The 24,377-nt window shown below is 29.5% G+C and overlaps 1 protein-coding gene and 1 pseudogene across 1 annotated transcript; one reads left to right on the top strand and one right to left on the bottom strand.

Moving 5' to 3' along the window:
- The first annotated feature begins 7,498 nt into the window (after positions 1-7,498).
- LOC120174666 lies at positions 7,499-10,898 on the top strand (annotated as a pseudogene).
- A 9,623-nt stretch (positions 10,899-20,521) lies between these two features.
- On the bottom strand, positions 20,522-22,882 carry LOC120174620 (patatin-like protein 6). The gene is made up of 2 exons (XM_039181422.1): positions 21,717-22,882; positions 20,522-20,798 (listed from the first exon to the last, which is right to left on the bottom strand). Exons 1-2 carry the CDS (start codon positions 22,830-22,832, stop codon positions 20,526-20,528), a joined length of 1,389 nt encoding a protein of 462 aa, XP_039037353.1. The 5' UTR covers positions 22,833-22,882; the 3' UTR covers positions 20,522-20,525.
- Between the last annotated feature and the right edge of the window lie 1,495 nt (positions 22,883-24,377).

The following is a 24,377-nucleotide window of genomic DNA, read 5'->3' as shown; positions in this document are numbered from 1 at the left end:
TTCAATACAACTCGAAATATGATTTTAATTAAAATTTTAACAATAAAATATGATTTGTAAATTCGATCAACTCAAAAAATATTAGTTACATATGATCTTAAGCAGCAGCAGCATGAAAACAGGGCCCATTGTTCTGACACCAGGATTACCACACTCGCTTGCCTTCAACACTCTACGGGAAGTTGTAGCGTATTGCGGACTTAATATATGTTTAAAGAAATATATTATTGATTTTGTTATTTTTTAATAAAAGTGGTAAAAATTATCGAAAATATTATTATTTTTATTTAAAATATTATTAAGCGTTTTATCGATCTTGATAATATATTCGGTAAAGCGTTACCTAAAACATTATTTTTTTACCAGATATATTACTAAACCCAGTAAAACAGCCAATAATAACAAAACCGATAGAAATAATAATGTTTCTAGTAATTTTTTATCGATTTTGTTAAAATAATAATAATAAAATCGATAACACATTTTTTTAACCGTATATTAAATTAACTCACGTGATACTTCCCTACACTTGTACACGATGAAAAGAAATCAAAACTTGTACACGATGAAAATAAATCAAAGCTTACTTTATTTATTCCACTTTGAATATTAGGGTTTCCTTTCTTTCTTTCACCACTTACTATTTTCTACAGAAAAAGTAAACTGTATTCCCTTTTGCTAAGTAGACTTGTCTCTTAAAAAAGTAGAAAATGAATTGAGTTTAAACGAATAAATATTATGTTTGTGTTTTTTTATATAGATGTTCGTGTTTGGTTAAATATCTAATATTATGATCGTGTTTGTTTGTTTATTTTTGAAAGTATTCATTTTTGTTTATTTATTGTTCGCGGACTTGTTCGTTTATATGTCCGCGAACGTATTCATTTAGCGTTAACGAACATATTGTTTAACGTTCGTTTATCATTCATTTATATACTCAATATTTAGTTTTACCATTTTATTTACAACCTAAAGAAAAACAGTAAAATTATGTCACTGATGCTTAAATTCCTTAAAATTCACAGTTTAAATTTTAACTTTTACCATGTAATCTAACTTCACCAGTATTTAAAATGTAAAAAAAAAACCCAAGTAAACGAACTTGTTCATGAACATAAATGAACGAGTTGATAAACGAACTCATAAATGAGTTTGTTCGTGAACATAAATGAATTGAACACACCATTGTTAATGTTCGTTTGTTTATTAAATGAACATAAAATTTTTGTCCATACTCATTTATACAGCTTGACAAACGAATATAAACGAATGTTGTATGAACAGTTCACTGAGCGTTCTATTCATTTACACCCCTATCTTTTAATAAGTTTAAAATTGATGTATTAACATCGTCAGGATTGGAACAAGGGGACTAGGGTAGTTGCCCCTGAAAATTTTAAATTATCAAATATTTTATATATTTTGTATTGATAATATATTTTTGCCCCTTAAATTTTATAAGTTCGACCTTTCCTAAAATCCATCGCTTTAACATAAAATTTTACATCCGTACCTAATTATCGCATAATATTTTTATTAATGCAGCAAGTTTTATTTCAAATTATGGACTCAATATCAATACTAAGATAGGTTCAATTCTACCATCATGAAACGAAATTGCAACCAAAGGCCAACTTTATTCAACCAAAAATGATTAAGACGCCGCAAATTTTAGGACCTATTTTTTCTTTTAGATTTAGTTTGATTATTTTTTTCTTATGTAAAATGCCATGCATTAGTCATAATTTGTTACGCATGCACATAATTTATATTTTTATAGTTAAGTAATTATTTAATGCGTGTTTACACTATTTTTATGTAGTTTATAATGATTCTAAACGCCATATCCTAATTTAGGTTTTTTCCGTCTTTTTTTTTCATAACCCTAGTTAGTCTCTTTCTTTCTTCATTTTTGTGATAGGTGACGACATCGATCTTGGTATTATTTACCGATTGTCGATATTCATTATTTTTCTTTTATTATAGTGTATTTTTATTTTTTCTTATTTTTTATTTTTAATAATTCTGCGTTTTTGGAACATATTATTCTGCCTTTATGGCACATTTTTTTTTGCCTCTATGGTAAGTTTTCGTTTGTTTGGTCATTATTTTCGTTTATTTTTTTAGGGTTAGATTTGACATCGTCACGACTGATCAAGATGGCGCTTATTTGATATCATGATGATATTCCCTGCTTTGGACCATCAGATTGAATTTGGATATACGATTTGCATTCGTGGATAGTATTTTCACATCGCTCGATTTTGATTTGTGGTATGTGGTCTTTCAATAGTTTTATTCTCTTTTGTGATTCGTTTGCCGATGCAATCAAATATATTCGTATTTATCCTTTGTTTAAGTTTATTTTGTTAGGTTTTTTTAACATTTTCCTTGTATAGTCATTGTGTGATCTTAAGTGGTTAGTTTTCTTGTATTTAAAAAAAATATTCTTATTATATATTTAGTTTACAGTTGTGTTTGTAAACCTTCATTCTAATTTAAATATTTTCTATTTTTAATAAAATTAGCGGCTTCTATTAAAAATACAAGGATTCTAAACAAAAATAATAGGGTCAAAGAAGTGGAGAAATTGAATTAAACGCAAAGATTTGAGTAATTAGACTCGTGAGCTTCAAACAATGAAGCCAAATGATGATTTAATATTCCAAACATATTGACTGGGATATGACAGTTGTTTGAGATTATGAGATTATATTTTATCATATCTCAATTAGCAGGTTAACATCTGACTTATATCGCCGTTAAATTTTTAATGGAGAATGACGAGTTTGGAATATAATGAATAGTCAAGTGATTATTCTGTAACTTTTAATAGTCGATGGACTCAAAAAAGTAACTCCTTATAGTTAGGGGATCATTTTATAAATTTTAATAATCGATAGACTTAACAAAGCATTATCCTATAGTCGGAGGACCTTTTGTGTACTTTACTCAAATTTTTATAATAATTAGAAAACCTTTATTTAAGAATAAATAAATATATTAGTTAATAATCTCTAGAGCATGAGGTTAAAAGCACTTAGTTGACATCTCACATTAAATAGCAAAATTTTCTTAGATTGTATGTATATGTATATGTATATGTATATGTATATGTATATGTATATGTATATGTATATGTATATGTATATGTATATGTATATGTATATGTATATGTATATGTATATGTATATGTATGTATATGTATATGTATATGTATATGTATATGTATATGTATATGTATATGTATATGTATATGTATATGTATATGTATATGTATATGTATATGTATATGTATATGTATATGTATATGTATATGTATATGTATATGTATATTGGATGTGGGTTAGTTTTTTTTTTTTTTTTGCATCTTAGGGTCTGTTTGTTTCCCGTAATTGGAATTACAGAATTGGTTTTTCCCGAATTCCCTTGTTTGTTTCACGTAATTCGTTTTCCGGAAAATATTTTCCCGTGTTTGTTTCACGTAATTCGTTTTCCGGAATGTAATTCATTTTCCTAGTAACAAAATTTCCTTTGTGTTTTCTGTAAAATGACTTACGTATTCATTTTCCGTAAGTCATTTTCCGAACTTTTCACTTCAAAGCAAAATACTCAAAATAATTTTATTTTATGAATTTATATTAATAAAATATTTAATATCATTTTCATCAAAATATTAAATTAAAATATTTAAAATATATTTATTAATATTTATAATAATAATATTATATTTTTAATATTATAAAAATAATCATATATATAATAATATAAGATATTTTATTTTTAATATATAATAATTTTTTTATATTTAATAATGAATAATATTATTATATTTCAATAATATTTTAGTAAAGATATTAAAATATACTAATTAATATTTTTAAAATATAATATAGTACTATTACTTTAATAAATAATTAATATAATTTATAAAATTTTATTTCACTAAAATATACCGAAAAAATGTTTAAATAACATCTTCTAAACATCATAAAACGTTTTCCAGATGTTTTCCAGAAATGTAATTCATTTTCCAGAAATGTAATTCATTTTCCAGAATTCAAATTCCAGTAATTCATTTTCCAGTAATTCAAATTCCAGTAATTCAAATTCCAGTAATTCATTTTATGGAAAACCAATTACAGCTAAACAAACAGACCCTTAATATACATTGGAAGTTCATTAAATTAGGTTATGGACTAATTAATATTTGAACCCATGGAGTAATTTTTAAATAGAAGAATTATTTTTTCCTAAAGGTTCCAAATTCGAGCAGTTGTGTTTATAATGCATTATCAAATAGACTGAAAAAATATTCACCCCAAAATTATTATAAAAAACTAATTAATAGTGTGATTTTTTTAAAAATATATATTTATTTTTATGTTTAAATAATTTGATATTAGAAACTTATATATTTTATTAACAAATTTGAAAGTAGACTAATATAGATATGAAACGAATTTAAAAAGCAAATATAAAATCAAAATAATATATCAAAACACATCGATAGGAATTCATATCCCTACTTTTATATGGTATATTAATATCGGAACACACTCGATATACTTTTCTTGTAATAATTAAAGATTTAATCATTGGTATTTAATCTATTGATCAATTAATCTATATTAAATATCACAAAGGCTTATTATGTGAATGATTTTCTTAACTCAGTTTATTACACTCACAATGTCATAATTCAAATCTTCAAATTTATTTAAAAGATCATCTAGTATCTTAAGTGGGTATAAGGTACTAAGGTAGTACATGTTTAAAAACTTTCAACTATTTGATGTTGAATATATATATTCCTAGTATACATGATGCTTGAACTTAGACTTTAAAAAATAATAACAATTCCTTAATAAATAGAATAACTTGGTTCGTACCGTAAAATGTGTATCGATTGGATATTAACTACCTTAATATTATTATTTAAAAATGAAATGAATAAAATAAAAAAGAAAGGTGGTAGAGATAGAGAGGAGGAATCCAAGTAATTTCCAAACACTTGAGGACAAAAGAAGAGGATCAGAATAGAAAAGCAAGGTTTGCTTTTAAGACCCAGAAAAAGAGATTTGAAAACACCACATGGTTTAGCTTAGGGAATTGCGTGGTCACAACCCCAACCCACCCTTTCCATTTCTGGACATTTTCACCATTATTTTTAAAGTAAAAAGCTGTTTCACCACATTATCATCACTTTTGCCCTAAGTTTTCCCTATATCTACCCACTCCTCCCCTTGTTTTTATCCCAACTCCCCAAACAAAGAAGAAGAAGAAGAAGATATGATCTCCATGTTCCTCCATGGAACATTCATTTAGCATACTATATCACATGCCACCATGCAACCATGTAGGTATGTATGTTTGTATCATGTATGTGCGTGGTTCTCTTGTTTTATCCCAACTCAAAACATCCATTTGAGGCCAAAGAAGAAGAAGACACCCTTTGCCTCTTCCTATATGTTCCTCCATGGAACATGCATTTAGCATACAATATGTATCATGCATCCAAGTAGGTATGTATGTATCATGTATGTGCCTGGCTCCCTGTATGCCATTTGCTGAACCTGTCAAAACACCGATGGCCTCTGCCAATGGCGTATGAGGAACCAAGCATATATTACTCTACATGTATGTACACATCTTTCTCGCTTCAAGGTACTTCATCTTCTTCCTCCTCCTATTCTTGTTCTTTTTAGGGTTTCTTCTTCTTCTTCATATGATTGTTCTTTTTTTCTGCAGAGAGACATACAAGATACACCGTGTTTCTTTAAGCTTCTCGGAGAGATTTTGATTTCTTCTTGTTCCTTTTTTTTTTTGTAATTACCATATGGGATGTAAAATTATTGCTGTAAAACACTCAACTGTTCACTGACAATGGTGAAAGTATTGTACAGAACTTTACCTAAGTTGTATGTAAATTATTGTTGTTTTAGTACACAACTCTTGTCTGACGGATCTTTCATGTAATCACTTCTACTTAATCATAGCCCTTTGGTTTTATGAAAATTATTATCTTTTTGTAAAATCAATCTCATCAGCTACCATTATTCATAAACTCAAAACTTAAACCTAATCTTTGGTTACTTCCAGTTGCTTAAAAGATCTGAAATATAGAATATTTCACAATCTCATCAGCTACCATTATTCATAAACTCAAAACTTAAACCTAATCTTTGGTTACTTCCAGTTGCTTAAAAGATCTGAAATATAGAATATTTCATACACACATACGTGTATGCATGTATATATATATAATATATATATATATATATAATAGCTGCAGGTTACCAGGCATACGATTCTGGATATGTTAGGTATAAGATGGAAAGTGTCTTCAGAACACATGAAATGTCATGCATCCATGTTATGTTTCTATACATCTTCAGATACTTTTCTTTTACGATTATAGTTTAGATATAGTATAAGTAAGATTAAAATCAATCATTACAATATACAAATGGATAAATTAATAATTTAAATTAAAAAATTATATATAATATCTGTGTATTGATTATTATGAGTGTTTAATTGTATTGTAAAGTATTGGTAACGTAGAAAATATCACATCGATTAAGTATTAATTATTATGAGTATTTAAATATAATATTTTTGTGAACTTATTTAACGACCTTAATGGTTAAAGGGAGTTTTGTTCTGTTTAAAATTCATAGGTTTGATCAACTGTATTTTTAGGGTATATATTGTCAATAACTAAAAGAAATTATGAACTTATATTACCTTATAACTAACTAAAACTATTCAAAAAAATAATAATCTTTATATTCCTTTCATTAAATGATAAAACTTTGTTCATGCATGCCATTGTTTACTTTTTTGTGTTTGTATTAGTTAAACATTCATGTTTTTTTATACTATCACTTTATTTTTATCAAAATATTTTTTTAAAATTTCATAATCTAATATGTATTAAATGAATTAGTTCATTAATATATTAGAACAATTCTAAATAGATCGTCTTATAACCAATAAAAATGAGTTAATAAATTAGATTTTATCTTATTTATTTAGATGTACGAATGTGAAAACTCTGTATTAATTTTAAAGACAATGTCATTTTATTATATTAAATTATAGCAGTTTTTGAAGGTTTCAAATTTTATTATTACCATTTTATCTTCTACCTTTATTATATATAGAAGTTTCATTTTCATTAAAACTATAAGCGATTTTAATAGTAAATGAGAATATCATTATTCTTAGAGGATTATGATTCAAATATTTGTTATTAATATATTAGAACAATTCTAAATAGATATCGTCTTATAACCAATAAAAATGAGTTAATAAATTAGATTTTATCTTATTTATTTAGATGTACGAATGTGAAAACTCTGTATTAATTTTAAAGACAATGTCATTTTATTATTACACCGATCGTAATAAAATTATTTTTAAGACAACATTTATTCTTCTTTATTTTGTATATATTTTAGAACACATTGAAAGGTTTCGATGGTTAAAGTGAATGTTATTATCCCTTGAGGTATTGAATTTGAGTAATTATGTATGTATGATATATATATTTGTAACACTGTGTTCCAAACTGCAGATGCAGTTTCTGCTCCAACGAACTGAGAGAGCAAATGCGTACTTATGGTTGACAGCAACCATGATGCTAACACACTATCTTGAGCTATAAATTCTTCATAGTCTTCATTTGGAACCATCGTCCCATCTTCAGCAGCCAGGCACTCCGGCGGAGGCTTCAACGCGCAATTGTTCAAGCCGATGACTCCTTACTGTGAGAAGTACTTGCTGCTTCCAAAACAAGAAATTTGTTTCATAAAGCACAACACTAATCTTCTTGTTAGTGAACATCTTGATTCTGTTCGAAAGTGAATGTGAATCAGCAACAGCCATGAACACCGAAGCTTATTGCAGTAGAAACGATCTCTCCAGGACTTACGACGATTGATACCATGTTAGGCAGTAGATAAGCATGAACACTGAAGAGTATTATTGTTGTGTATTACTCATAGCACTTACATCATTATATACAAGTAATCCAGAATTACTTGTAACAACCTAACAACTTCAGCAACTAACTACAACTAACCAACTGATTACCAGCTCACACATTCATACACTAACTACATTCTACATATATTATCAATAATTAATAAAAATTATGAATATATATTATATTATTATCACTCCATATTGTTCGAAATGTATACATATCTTATATATTTTATACAAAGGAGTTTGTTTACGGGGCAGTAGGGAATCTGATAATGAAAAAGAGAGGGAGAAAATGGACCACCTTTATTTAACTTTAATTATTTGTTGTTCAAAATATTGTTTTCTGATTGGGCAGCAGGAAGACCGAAATACAGTCAAAGCAGGTCAAAAAGGACAATTGAATCAGACATTGACTAAAGGACCATTTGTTTCAAAGGTACTTTATTTCTTCATATCCTTTCATTTAATAGGCTCTTATTTATATATATATGTAATTCTATAACTACAATCGTGATCACTTAATTATGATGAAATTCTAATCTTATTATTGATCTTTTAATTTTATCAATTAAATCATGTAATTATTTATATGAAATTGATTGAACCAGAGTCTGATTAGATGATTAAATTTATTAAATTAAATTAAAATTGTGACTAAATTTATAGAATGTGGCAGTAACAAAAACTAAATGTGTAATAATATTATTTTTTTTTAAAATGTTCACATTACCTTTTTCGTTAAATATTAATGACTGGTGGTCTGATTGACATCATTTTAATAGTTAAGTGGTATGATTAACAAAACTAAAAGATCGATGATCAAATTAGAGTCATCATAATTAAGTATTCATGAGTGTAGTTTACTTTTAAAAAATATATATTGAAATGTTATTCAATATAACTTTTTAAATATTTTAGTTCAGTCACAAGATAATATATAATTGAATGTCTTATAAATGATTGTATAATTATTAAAAAAAACTTTGTTGACAAATACAACTAATTAGCTTTCACTCATATTTGTTAATAAAACTAAAACATAATATTATGTATGATTTTTTTAATACAACTAAATAGTCGGATGATCAAAACGAAACAAAAATGATAGTTGAGTATTAAACGTGTACCCATTTTTATCATTCGATAAAAAGATTCATTTTCTTCATACAAAATAGGATGTAGAACTGATAAAGATTTATTTTCCGATTCATCTATGGAGTTAAATACCTCATTCAGTAATTATTTTTATCAAATTTGTATGAATCAATAGAAAAGACAAATCTCTTACAATAAACTAGATTCTACTCGATTATTGATAAAATATATAAATCTATCATTTTTTAAATCTATCTTCTGATTCAAAATCTTGATATAATTTATCGTATTTTATATTTAGAATGATCATATTTATGAAATTATAGTTTACTCATGAATCTCTAATATCAAATCATATTTGTGCATGTAGAATATGAATTGTCAAAAGTTACTTTATTTAGAAAGAAAATTCAATCAACAATTACAAAATTTGACTGCAAAGTTGGACGGTGGGCAGGTAAATGTCGGTTTATTATATTATTGAGAACATGTTTTTCTTATGTTGTCGTCTTCTAAACATAATATGATTGTGAAAGTAACTCGAGTTTCTTCTCGTGTAACAGGAGCTTCTGTCACTCTGCCACGAGGAAAAAGATTTTGAAGGACTGCCATTTGACTTCTATGGTGGATTTATTGGTTACATAGGGTATATTGTTTGCAGAAATGTTTTCTTTCGGTTATTCCTCCCCTACCGAAGCAAAAACAAAATGTTACTCGAGCTTGATAGGTTGATCCTATTGCAGGTATAATCTTAAAGTAGAATGTGGCGCGGAATCTAATGCTCACAAATCCACAACTCCGGATGCTTGCTTTTTCTTTTCCGATGACCTTGTAGTTATCGATCATCATTCCGATGATGTTTATGTGATGTCCTTACACGAAGGAAATACAACTAAGACGCAATGGCTGGATGATACTGAAAAGAAGCTTGTCAGCTTGAAAGGTTCTGTCACAAGAAAGTTAGATGAGCGGATTTCAAAAGCTGCGGCAAGCTCTCCACATGAAGCAGGCTTTCATTCCGAGAAATCCCGGGAGCAATACATTAGTGATGTTAAGAAATGCCTGAAGTACATTAAAGATGGAGAAAGCTATGAGCTCTGCCTCACATCTCAGTTTAGAAAATCCGTTGGGGAAGTAGATCCTTTGAGACTTTATCTTCATCTTAGAGAGAAAAATCCGGCTCCTTATGCGTCATGGCTGAACTTTTCGAAAGAAAGATTATGCATATGCTCTTCTTCCCCCGAGAGGTTCTAGTTACATTGAAGTTATGTTCATGTCATACTCTTATTTCTTGAGGTTTAAGTAATTATCTCTCTCTCAATCGATGGAGCGAAAAGGATCAGGCTGAAAATTTAATGATCGTCGATCTTCTAAGGAATGACCTGGGTCTTGTTTGTGAACCGGGCACTGTTTGTGTGCCTCGTCTCATGAAAGTGGAGTCCTATGCAACGGTTCATACCATGGTGAGTACGATCCGGGGGAAAAAGCAGTCAAATGTTAGCACTGTTGATTGCGTAAAGGCAGCATTTCCAGGCGGTTCGATGACAGGGGCTCCCAAGTTGAGATCAATGGAGCTTTTAGATTCCATTGAGAGCAGCTCCCGAGGTATATACTCGGGTTCCATCGGATTTTTCTCCTATAATCAGACATTTGATCTTAATATCGTGATAAGAACAGTCGTCATACATGAAGATGAAGCATCAATAGGTGCAGGAGGGGCAATCGTTGCCCTATCCGATCCGGAGGAGGAGTACGAGGAACTGGTATTGAAAACGCGTGCTTCAGCCAATGCTGTGATGGAATTTTAATCGCGCTTAGTGTCAACAGAATCAAATACGAACGTTCTTTGATGTCGATTTTCACTGTCTTTGAGTTATTGTTACAGGAATATAGGCCGGAATCTGCTGAAAATGCAACGTTAGCATGGGTTTAGCATGTTGTTATACCAAGATTTATGTCTGCCGAAGTTGAACAAAAGCTATTTGTTTCAAACAAACATGTTCTCAACTTTGTAATATAAATTGATGGCAATAGAGATTTATACCAGTTTGTAATATAAAGGTATAATGCTTTAATTAGCCTCAATGTTTACTAAAATGATCATTTTGGCCCTTATCTTTTTATAGAATTTTGCCCCTAACATTTCATTTTAGAGTAAAAAGGATATTAACATTTAACTGAAATAGTCACTTTAACTCTTATTTTGGAGCATTTTGTCCCTTAATATTTCATTTTAGGTAAAAATGCCCCTATTTGGAGCGTACATCGTTTGTTAACCAATGATTTTTATCCACAAAGGGGTTAACTAATGATTTTTAAAAATACGAGATTTATATTATTTCTATTGTTTGTATATTAAGAATGAAGTTAAAAAAGTTGTGTTAGTTAAAAATAAAATTATAAATTTTAAGGTTTAAACTAAAATTTTTAATGGTAAACACGAGATTTGTGCAAATAGTAATTTTGTTCTTTTGTATAGCTTATTTACTATTTTAACTTATTTAATTTTTATTTTCTTACAATTAGGTCTCAATATTTTTTTGCAATTTTTTAGAGTATTTATTTATTATTTCGGTATATTTATTTAGTTGCTTATTTTAAGAAGCTCGTATTTATATTTTAATTAAAGAGATCACATTTTAAAATTAAATTTATATCCGTAACTTAAAATTAATTTTTTTTATAAAGAGAACTTTTAAAGTCATTTTAAAAAGAATAATTTTATAAATATTCGATGATGCCTAACCTAAAAGGATGATTTTTAAAGATATTCTGTAAAATACATCTTTAAAGAATCACCATATTTATAACTTAAAACAATTTTCTACCTATGTAATAATATATTTGATTTATTACTGGATTTCAGCCTAATTTAAAAGACTCTCAATCATTTATCAATGAACATTTATACATCTTTGCATATGTCATACTCGAATATGAGGCCTTAAAAGATGACAAATATTCTTTTGATTAAGGAAGTCGTTTGGTTCATGCATAATATTAAATGTTAAATTAATCATAAATTCAATTTTTTTCTTGCGACTGTTAAAGGATATTATAGGTGAAAAATCTATATATAATGGTGTTGAACACACTTTGATATTTTGATATACCCAAAATGTTAAATAGTTTTAACAAATTTTAAGATTATATTTGATTCGGTCATTCGAATATATAAATTGTTTTTAAGTTTAAAAGCTCTAATTTACTCCTCTTCTCTATTGAAAAATTAAGTCTTATAATGGAAATATTTTTGAAATAAATTTTTACTAAGGGTTTTGAACTTCAATCGAGTCAAAAATTCATTTTAAGTATAGTAGTACCGATACTACAGGAACAATATCGATATTGTTCATGAAGTATCGATACAACTATCGATGCTGAAGCCCAAATTTATGCAGTAGTACCGATACTGCTAATGCAGCATTGATACTGTCTGTAGATTTGTCAAATCAGAATGCTATTTTGGTACCGATACTATTCCAGTACCGATACTACTTTTCATAGTAGTATCGATACTCCACATGGTAATACCCATACTATACTTTTGTTTTTGAAATTGTCAAATTCCAATATACTCATTCGGTACCGATACTAGTCCCAGTATCGATACTATTTATTATAATAGTATCGATACCTCTTGTACCAATACCGATACTACCTTTCCCAACGGCTATATTTTGTATTTAATGCAGGGAGTATCGATACTCAAAGCCTGAATACCGACACTTCAAGCTTCTAGACACCATTTATTGTGGGAAACTATCTCTCAATTGCCCTATTCACTCTCACAACAACCCAAACGATTAAAATTAATAGATGGAGCATACAAATAAGATTTTAATTCATATGTGAAGATAAAAGATCAAAGATAAAGCGGAAAGCAACAAATTTGAGCAAAAAATAAGTCAACATTCATTTTGCTTTCAAAGAACACTTTTGTACTCATCTGTATTTATTTCTCGAGTGTTCTTATTTGTTCTTGAATTGTGCAAACACATTCCTAGTGAAGTTTTTATAACTTTGTAATTTGTAATTTTCTCTTTGATAGAGTGTCTCAAGAATATGGGGTATAATTCTTGAGGGAGTTGTAAGGTTACACCTTATCCTCAAAGGCAGATACAAATTAGTGAATTTGTAAAAATTCTTAATGTGAATATCTAAGGTAGTGGATTTAGACTTTGGTTTATAAAGTCGAACCACTCTAAATTCTTGTGTATATTTTCTCTTCAAGCTTCCACAAAAAGTTTTATTTGCTAATTAATCCCCTCTTAACTATTTCATCCATTTGATTTACTCAACAAATTGCAATACCTTTATACAAAATATAATTATAATGCTAGGTGTTAACTTTTAGTTAAGCGTATTCAATCACACAGTTGTCCTGTATCTAATCATGTCTTAGAAAGGGTATTAGAGACTATAAATCTAAATAATTAAACCACTAATTAATTAATTAATTCAGATTAAATATTACAAAGATCTATTACAGGTAACCCTTTCTACTTAATTTACTACATTCATAATGTTAGAATTTGAATACCTGATCTTATTTAAGGGCAGTGATAGACCGAGGGAAGGTTGGGGATGGTCACCCCACTGAAATTTTCAGATTATCATATATTTTAAATATTTTTTCGTATTTTATATTGGTAACTTATTTGTCGCCTCATAAAATTTTATAAGTTCGTCATCTCTTAAAGTTTTAGAAGTTCATCTCGTAACATGACCATAATGCTTAAGAGGTGTAACATTGTATATTTTAATACTATAATAGTAATAATAGACGAAACTTATTAATCAATTAATTAATTGATGCTTATCAATAGCAACTAGTCTTTATCTACAAGAAGCACGAGTAGTCATTTCAAAGACAATCTCTATTAATAAATAGTATGATTATTATCAAATTGGGACAATTTAAAGATATATAATCTTAATCTATTTTTATGAAGTAAAGTGCAAGGTGTGAATAGGAAAATAAGATGGCCCGATAACCCTAACTCAAGGATATGATCCCTTCAATTATGATAAGAATAAAAAAAAAGCAGATTCCAATAATAATATTAATAATTAATAAAGTTAGGTTATAATCCTGGACTAACGTATGATCTTATATTAGGAAAATGAATTTCTATAATTTTAAGGGAAACCGAACTTATAAAATTTTAAAGACAAAAACAAATTATCAACATAGAATATAAAAAAAAATCTAAAATATATGTTAAATTTTTTAAGGAGACGACTACCCCATATACTTCCTTATATTTATCCCTAGTTAGAACATTATACACCAAAACAAGATGATAATGAAATATTATACTAACAATTAAAGTTCACAATAATGCATTATATATATTTCCAAAAGAATAAGATAAGTTTTGTAAGACAGATGACCTAATGAATAATAAACACAAATACAAACACGCTCTATCCTTTTTAATTATTGTGAAAGGATAACAAGGACCGTTGAAAAAACCGATTACTTTTTTATGTTAATAAATCGAGGATTTGATAATTATATATTTTAATAAGGACCTTGCAACAACTATAATATTAATAATTGCTTTAATTTCTTTAGGTTTGGCTCGCTTTATTTCATTATCCAACTACTAAATGTTGTTTCTTAATAATGGTGGTGATAGGCTCCAACTTCATTATAATACAATAAAAAAAGTATGATTATAATACAATAAAGTATAGTAATTACAAAATCTTGGAGATTCTAATATTGTAACCCCTATATCGACCTATGCGTTACGATCAGATCTAGTGAATTACAGTAAAATTTCTCAAAATATTATTTGATAATTTAAATCCATATTATGAATAAGCACCTTTTAAATACGTAGTTATTAATAATAAGTTCTAATTCGAGTAATATATAAAACCATAAATGACTAAGTAAAAAAAATCTTTCACAAATCGGTATCAATGTAATTCTAATATCAGTCGCAAAAGCAATATACATCGCAAGACAAGTATTTCAAAATAAATAGGCACAAGTCACCCAACATAATGGCAATTCGGAAGATAAAAACATTACAACAAAATAATATTGTACGAATGTATTGATCCTCCAAGTGCCAGGTCTAGGTAACCTATCCAAAGGTATCTGAAAGGGGGGAAAAGTTTGGAAAAATGAGCCTACGAAGCTCAGTGTGTTCCAATAGTGCAAAATAAAAACATAAAGTTAAGTTTCCAAATCAGTTCATTTCTAAGTTATGAAAACATCAGTAGTACTTTTAGCTTAAAATACAGAATCACCCTCTAACAGGACACCATATGCAATTCCCCAAAACTGCATCCATAAAAACTTACCATAGGCCCAAAGGGCGAAGGAGCCAACCTAAGGGAGCACCTTGGGTCCATAAGGTCTTACCCTAGCCGAAATATAGGTGCCCACTTGAGGGGTATACCCTTAGGCACATAAGGACTTACCCAAAGCACATAGCTGAACACTTACAAAGCAACCAAACATCATATCCTCGTAAATCAATGCAACAAATAGCCAAAACACAGTGAAATTTTTTGAATAAAAACGACCGAAAGTTTACCCACGACGGACAGATGAAACATGCGATATCGACGTGACCCACCGGTTGGGTTTAGAGCGCACGGAGGTGGGGAGTTTAGTGGTGGCGGCGGTGAGGCAAGAGGACAATCGTGACGGTCGAAAAACACGAGAAACCGAGGGGAGAACTTGAGTTTTTCTTCCAGCTTTTGAACGCAGGGTTTCGACGAGTGTGGAACCCTGGGTTGCAGTTGGAATGAGATGACACTTCAGTTGGTGTCGGCGATGTCTCTCATGAGGAGTGGCAGCCGAGATCGATGATTGAGGAACCGAACAAATTTCTCATTCTTCGCGACGGATGGTGGTCGAATCCAGAGGTCTAATGGCCGGGGTAGGGTCACGGGAGGATGTCGGTGTACTACAGCGACGACCATAGCAGGGAAGATCGGCAGTTGAAGATTGTGACAATGGGAGGTTGTTTTTTGGGAAAATGGGTTTTAGATCTTGAGAATGGGTTCGGGGTTTCATAAACATAGGAAATGGTTTTTGGATATTAAAATCGAGCCTGAAACATTATAAGATATTTTTAATTAAATTATTTATAAACAGTGACCTAGGTTGGATAGTAAAGGGATGACCGGCTATGCCTGGGGACAAGGGTTCAAAATCTATCAGCCACACATTGGCATTTTTAAAATTTCCCAAACAATCGAGATTGACCCATAATTTTTTAGAACTGTCCATCTTGGTCCCTTAATTAAATAAAATAAAATAAATATATTTTAAATTAAAATTTGGGGTGTGACAAATATCGGTGACCAAATTGACAATTCCAAGAAGAAACGACCATTTTTAATAGCTTTTTCCCCTTTGGTATAAAAACAATTAAATATTTTCATTTTTTAAGCTTTACTTTCCTTTGAAAGGCCTCTCTCGAAAGCTGTTTACCAATTATTTAAGTGAAGAATATATATATATATATATATATATATTACATATCCACGTGTGCTTTTATATTATACTCATAAAATCATCGGCTAAAATAATAATTTTAATTTTTTTATAAAAAAAATCTCTTGAATGATTTGAATCTAAACATATTATTCTTCTTTCATTTTTAAGATAATGCACCAGCAATAATATTATCTTGGGTAAAATATACAAATGATCTCTGATTATTGTGTGTTGCTTTATTGATTCATCTGATTATTAAAAGTTATAAAATGATCCATTGACTATAAGACGGTGTTTTGTTTATGCCCTAACTATTAAAAGGTACAAATGATCATCCGTCTATTTATATAATCCAAACTCGTCATTTTCCATTAAAGAAATAATGTATGTTTCAGTTGGACATTAATCTGTTAACTGAGATATGATAAAATCCTATTATATCGACACATTAGTTGCTTTCAAACACTGACTCGCCAGCATAATGTTTCAAGCATTGGCTCAACGACATAATGAAAATTGTAAACGAAGATTCGATCCATAAAATACAACTAAAACGATATTGGATTAGATTTTATCATATCTCAGTCAACATTTTAACGTCCACCTCAGACAACCACCATTTTTTTAACAGAAAAGACGAGTTTAGAACATATGAATAGTCGTGTGACCATTTTGTAACTTTTAATAATTAGGGGATTTAACAAAGTATCCTATAACCCGTGGACCATTTATGTACTTTACCCTAATATCTTTGCCATTTTTATATTTAATCACACGTGGGAAAGTTCTATCAAGTTAAACCCAACAAGTATGCCGTTTACTCGGTTCATCTTGTCACTTGAAAAAGTGATATGCTTAAAAAGTCTAGCTGGAAAATTTGTACAATTTTAAAGTTTAAGGTTTAAAACGACGTCGTTTTAAACATCAATAGTCACACCAAAATAATATTATTTTGTCAATATCATCACAATGATAGAAATGTCCATCCACGTTATTGTGTCATCAAAATTTAATGATTCAAGGTACAATCAAAGTTAAAAACAAAATCTTAGTGCTATAATTGGAGCAATTAAAGGTTTAGTGATATAAGCGATATACCGCATAAAATTAAGTGATATAGGATGTAGTATCCTAAAGATTATATAAAAATATTAGAGACAAAAATATCTTACAATAATATTAATTATTATTGTAAAATTAATTCTTCATTCATTTGCTTACCAAATTGGTATTGAGTTGATACCTAATTAACCGATGACACCAGTAAAATTTAATCGATAATATAAAAATATAGTTTAACATTACTTTTTTGTTCAAATAATCCAAGCAAGATCTATGTTATTTGTTGCAGTACACGTAAAATTAGTCATGAGAGAATGATAAGATATATAAAATAGAATAAATAATTGAATCTCGTCAGAACAACATGACAAGTTCTATACAATTTTTTTCAGTTCATATGACAAGTTCTGATTTTTTTAATATAATTTGTCATTCTCTCGTGACTAGTTTTACTTATATTGTAACAAATAACTTAAATACGAAAATAATTTTTCAATAAATACAATTTTCAAGAAGAAGAAAAATATTTCGCCCACAATATTTCTAAATTTTATTGGTTTGAAATGTTATATATATTTAAAATACATATAATATGGATTAATAATGCATAAAAATATTATATAAGTATGAAAAAAATTGAACATCACAATAGCACAATATGAAAACAATAATTGCATCAACTTTGACTCGATCTACCAAATCCTATTATCTCCAGGGGCATGGTAGGTTGCTTGTCAAAAGATACTCCACAACCTCCTCCTCCACCATTACAATTTCTATGCAATAAAATTAAAATGAAAAAAGTGACATGAAAAAACAAAAAGAAGAATAATGTCAGAATTAGCTGTCACTATTTATTAAAATAGTCATTTTTACTCTTTTTATTTTTTATAGTATTTTGATCTTCTAACGTTTTATTTTAAAATAAAAAGATTTCTAATATTTGACTAAATAGTCATTTGATCCTTTGTTTATGGAGCATTTTGGATCTCAATATTTTATTATAAGATAAAAATGACCCTTGTTTTAGAGCACTAATTGTTTGTTAACTAGTGGTTTTCATTAATTGATGGATTTTTTACCCGAAAATGAAACATTATGGGCCAAAATAGTAATAAAGGGGCATAATGCCAAAAATAACCCTAATATTTATCAAAATAGTCATTTTGACCCATATTCTTCTATCTTTTTTTGAGCATTTTAACCCCTAACATTTCACTTTGGGGCAAAAAACTCACTCTATAGACAAAAATTATTAGTCAACACACGATTTACACTCTAAAATATGAGTTTTTTTAACCTAAAATGCCCAAAAAGATAAGAGAAAAAGTGATTATTTTATTAAATGTTAGGGGTTTTTGTGCCTTAAAATGAAACGATGAAAGTTAAAATACTCCAAAAAATAGAATAGGGAGCAAAATGTCCATTTTGATAAACGTTGGGAGTTAATATTAGCATTATGCTAAAAAACGGAATAGAGGTGGAAATAACAATTTCAATAAATATTAGAGGGTTAATTTTAACATTATGCCAAAAAAAATATAAAGTTTTCCGTAATTCTAATTTTGTTAAATGAAAAAGAAAAGTCAAATCTTTAATTTATATGGACTTAATAAATTAAATGAATTATTAATTTTTGACTCGATCGATCAATAAATTAGATTCAAACCTTTTAATATAATTGTAGAAAGACGAGTCATGCTTGTCCTCTAATAGACAAAGTATCCCACAAAGATCTATCCCCCAACCCTTTTGTTTACAATAGTTGACATCTTCACTTGTAAAAAGTAAAAGGTGTCGTACATGTTAGTTTCTAATTCTTTTTCATCCTTACTCTTAATTTAAAATAAACATTTTATTTTTATATTATAAAAAATTGATTTAAAACTTCAACTAAATTCGTTTTGATTTAAAATGTGGGTGAAGAATACCTATTTTTTATGATGAAATGTATACTTTAAATTTAAAATGAATCTTTTGTTTATTTAAAAATAATTATATTATAGAATATTTAATTAACAAATCAACATAAATGTAATGGTATAAGGCTTGAATATAAATACGTTTATCTTGTTTTTGATATTCAAGTAATGATTTTTAGTTGAATAATCTAAAGTAATTATAATGTAATATTTATTTATAATTTTTCTTAACCATTAATAGTGTACACATACTTTGGAGATGTATTTGTTCGAATTCATAATCTTAAAATAAAATAACACTTCCTTTAATTACTGAAACCACTTAATGAATTCTTTAAATAATAATTTTTAATTGATTGGATTAAAAAAAAATTTGAATCATAAAATTATTATGTGTTATTAATAATTAAATAAATAAATATTATATAATAATTACAGTTATTAAAATAAAAACTAAAAGCGGCAACCCCTTTTTTGGGACTACGGAGTCGGACAACTTTTATTTGATTGGAATTGGAGATTTATATATTAAAATGACTAAATTACCCTTTAAATCTTTAAAATTTCAAAGCACGAGTGTCGGTCGGCAGACAACATCGGGAGCTGTCTTCCCCACAGCACTATTCCCCCCCTTCTTGTTATTTTTTATTTACTTAAATCGGAGGAAATGACAATTCAGGCCAATGGAACACTATATATTATGTATCCGAGGTTAATAGATAATATAGTTGGAGTAAAATCATTAAAACCCAATAAATATTTTCACGACTTTATAACATTAAAAGATGTCAGCATCTTCTAATAAAACAGATGTCCCCATTTGATCATCTACATTAATGGAAGGGTCCACTATATGATGCCTTCTTCGAACAAACATTAAAAATATTATATATTATATCATTGCATGGAATATGAAAAAGACTATACAATAATTATAATAAAATTATATTTGGTACAATTTTTTTTTAAAGAAAAATTCTTTCTTAGGGAGAGGGTTTAGGGTTAGGTTGCTTGAAAGCAACTGTGGGAGCGATCCTACAACTCCGCCTCTGATGTTCAAGCACGAGTTGAGCGGCGAAAGCGTCGAGTTTCTCGGAATTAGTTTTGTCGGCCAGCTTTTTGCTTCCGAATAACACCGACTCGACGTTCTTTTGCTTCAACATTTCCTCGGCAATGGCCGCCAGCAGCTTTACGTTGCTGGGGCTGGGATCTGTATCTACGTTTGGTCCACATCGCCCTAAATTGCTCCCGTTTGCCTGTCTCACCAAAATTTTCATAGCAACCAAAGAAACTATTATAGCTAGACAAAAGATGCTAGTATCGAACACGAATATTTTAAGAAAAAAACATTACTAAAAGATCATAAATCATGATTCTTATCTATGTTATTTGAATTCCGGATTCGAAAGATATCCATGATAATCGTTAAGTGAGCTAAATATTATAGAAGGCATGCTTTACCACACTACACTAGATATGGTGAGATGAATCACTTCCTGCTTTACTCAAATGGTATGTCCCCACACACCTAACAAAACTTCTACTTCTAATAAACAATATAGGGACATGCATTTTACTCTATTTCTTTTAGAAAAAATCTTAGATCGAGTTAAAATCTTTCGGATTCGAATAAAATGCATATCCCTTTATTGTTTATTAAAAGTAGAAGCTTTGTTGATGTTTTTCTAAAAGAAATCAAGTTTGGTCGTTGAAGGATAAAGTCATATCGAGTGTAAGATAAAAATATTTGATCTAATCAGACTTGAAAATAATAATATAATTAACTTTTTTATATTAAATAATAATTACTATAAGACTTATCATCCATATTTTTCAATTAGATCATTATTTTACTTAATAAAAATAATTTTTTTTATATACATTTGTACTAGATTCGAGTTTCAAGTTAGGTCAAACTTTCTTAAAATCCAAGTTAAATCGATTGAATGATGGAGGAGTATTATGCTCGGGTCATGTTTAAATGGGTTAAAAATTTGATCTAACCCAAACCCAATCCGAATTATAATTATTCTTAAACAAAAGTCGTCAAAAAAAATGTCCAAAAATAAATAATTTATCTAAAATTGACCCTAATACTAAACATTTATTACGAGAATGACTATTTTTCATATATTTAAATTGATGGAATATTGAGTTGGCTGAAATATATTTACCTGAATTCTTATGTAATTACTGCTTCTGCATTGTCCGAACGCCATGGCAACGGCTTGGTCCACCGAGTCGGCTGAACCGTCTCCGGATATTCGAGCTATCGGTTTAGCCCAATCTTTGACCCTCCAATTCTTGACCTTTTCGTACTCGTAGCTTATTTCGAGTAATGAACCGGTCCCCAACGACAGCACCAACAAATCCTCGACTCCTCTGACGAAAGGAAACTCCTGTTTATTATGCAACACGTGCGTGATCGCGGCCACCGTCGGGTTACTCATCGCCAACCCACCGTCGACCGCCACACAACTGGTTTGACCATCTATCGACCGCATCATAACCGGTTCAAATAAACCCGGTTCAGCAGACGTCGCCCGACAGACATCCGATAACGGGAAATCGAAACTGTCCGTCTCCAGTGCATCCGCCCTCGAGAACAAAAACGGCGCTGTGCTCGAAAGATCGTAACAGGGGATCAAAACCGGTTTCAACGTATCCTTCAACGTTAAACTCCTTCCATCCGAACCGTCCGCCTTGAACGCCTCCTTAACCACTTTTTCCAAACCGGTTGAACCCGACCCGGCCGAACCGTTTTTCAAAATCTTCTTCAAAATACCGCCGTTTTTACCATTCCCGGACCGGTACATCCGTTTCCCATTCTCAGCAAGGAACCGCCACGTCTCCTCGGCGGTAAAAACCGGGCGGCTGCCATCTCTGGTAGCGAAAAGCATAGCGGTGAAGATTCCACCGACGCCGGAACCGGCGGCGACGTCGAAATAATCGGCGATTCGAGCATTCGGATTACCGGACTTGGATTTCAACGCGTGTTCCAGATAAGCCAAAGCTTTCCCGCTAAGAATCCCCCTCATGCCGCCACTATCGATGCTCAGAATACAGATTTTACCTCTCTGGTTCTTGATCGCCGACGCGCTATTCTCGTCAGCCGGTTGAATCAACGGCCTCGGTTCAGACGCCGGCAAAATCGGTTTCGGAATCCATAGCTTCTGATCATCATCGTACCCAAACAAAAACTTGCTTTCAAGAATCGAAAATATTTCGTAGCTTAACTTGTCGGTGTCGATGCTCGGTTCTTGCATCTCCGATGAAGCAGTCGACGACATTATCAAAAACCCAGAATCAAAAACACTAAAAAACAAACCAAAAATCTTTTCTTTTTTTTTATGAAATCACACTTCACTTCATCGTCAACCTTGAGATTAACGCCAATTTCATCTGCCCAGATAAAAAATTGTCGAGTTTAGCTTCAAAACAACAAAACAATTAATCAACAAAATTAACATAAAATCAGAGTAAGTATCACCTTATTTGAAAAGAAGGTTCAACCAAATCTTTATCTTCAAAACCATAAAAAAATCTTCAAAATCATATCAATCTATTATAATATCTGATGGTTTTCTATTTGGTTAAGTGATGAGCAAAGAATACAAAAATCCCTCGAAAATGAAAGCCATGAAGACAAAGAACAGAACCCAGAAAAAAAGAAAGGGAAGAACAAGAACGCCAGTTTGCTTCCAGAGGATGTCTGCTTATTTTAGTTTTATAAATAAATAAGTACTTAATTTACCATTTCAAGAACAGTAAGGGTTAACTGACGGATGTGATCGTTTGTTTGTTTTTGATCGAACGGTCACAATTGTTCAATATCACTGGTCCGTGACAAACGGTCAAAATATGTAAAATATGGTTCGGTCAATTTTAGTTTGGTCCCTGTAGTAGGCTCAAACTTTGGATTTAATCTCTACACAATAATCTGACATAATCAAATCTCTTTATTTTTATAATTTTATTAATTAATTTAAATAATCAAATCATTAGCTATTATGGATAAAATATTTATGTGGACGGTAATGGGTCAAAGGGACCATAATTCCTAGAATTTTAAAAGATTAAAATTTGGCTCTTCAAATTTTAAATTTGACTTCTTTAAAAATTCTAATTTTTTTAATTTTTATTTTTTAAAAATATTTTTAATTAATTATTCTGTGAAATTTTTAAAATTTTCACTAATTATCAAAAAAAATCAAAAAATTTAATTTTAAACTTCTAAAATTTTGGAACTTTTATATAGACCCTTCAAATTATTTTACCAAGATACACCATTGATAACAATATAGAAATGATGTTTTAAGAAAAATAAGTGTCATTTTTAATCAAAATAATAAATGATCAAATTAAATTATGAGGATTGAGTAAGTTTAAGCATAGTAAAGGGAGCAAAAACAAATTCGACCAAAAATATCTTTTTTTCGTTTCTATGTAATTAAACTATAAAACTGATGTTTTGATAAAAATAGTTGTGATAAACTTATTTAGTGACATAAGTTATAAAAGAAAATGATATTCTTTTTAAAAGACTCGAATTCGAATAGTTATATTTACAATATATATATATATTGTCAATAATTAAAAATATTATGAATATATATTACTTTAAAATCATTTCAATCAAAATAATAAATGATCTAATTGTATCAAATTGAAGTATAAGGACTAAGTATGGTAAAGGGGCCAAAACCAAATTCGACCAAAAAATAGTTTTTTTAATGTAATTTATTTATAATCTGCCGCGCTTGACGTTAACCGCGTGGGGCCAAAACGCCACCGCCGTCGGCAAAAGAATGGAGGAGCACCACTAATTATGGACT

The sequence above is a fragment of the Hibiscus syriacus genome, unplaced genomic scaffold (assembly GCF_006381635.1).
Source record: "Hibiscus syriacus cultivar Baekdansim isolate YM2019G1 unplaced genomic scaffold, ASM638163v2 tig00112114_pilon, whole genome shotgun sequence".
In the NCBI taxonomy this organism is placed as follows: domain Eukaryota; kingdom Viridiplantae; phylum Streptophyta; class Magnoliopsida; order Malvales; family Malvaceae; genus Hibiscus; species Hibiscus syriacus.
Note: the sequence above shows the minus strand (reverse complement) of the source record. Positions and strands in the feature narration are given on the sequence as shown.

Excerpts from the sequence above, each read along its gene's own strand:
- LOC120174620 (XM_039181422.1), bottom strand. The coding sequence starts at position 22,832 with ATGTCGTCGACTGCTTCATCGGAGATGCAAGAACCGAGCATCGACACC. Across the intron at positions 20,799-21,716 it reads GTAATTACATAAGAATTCAG|GCAAACGGGAGCAATTTAGG; the intron begins GTAAATATATTT and ends TTGGTGAGACAG.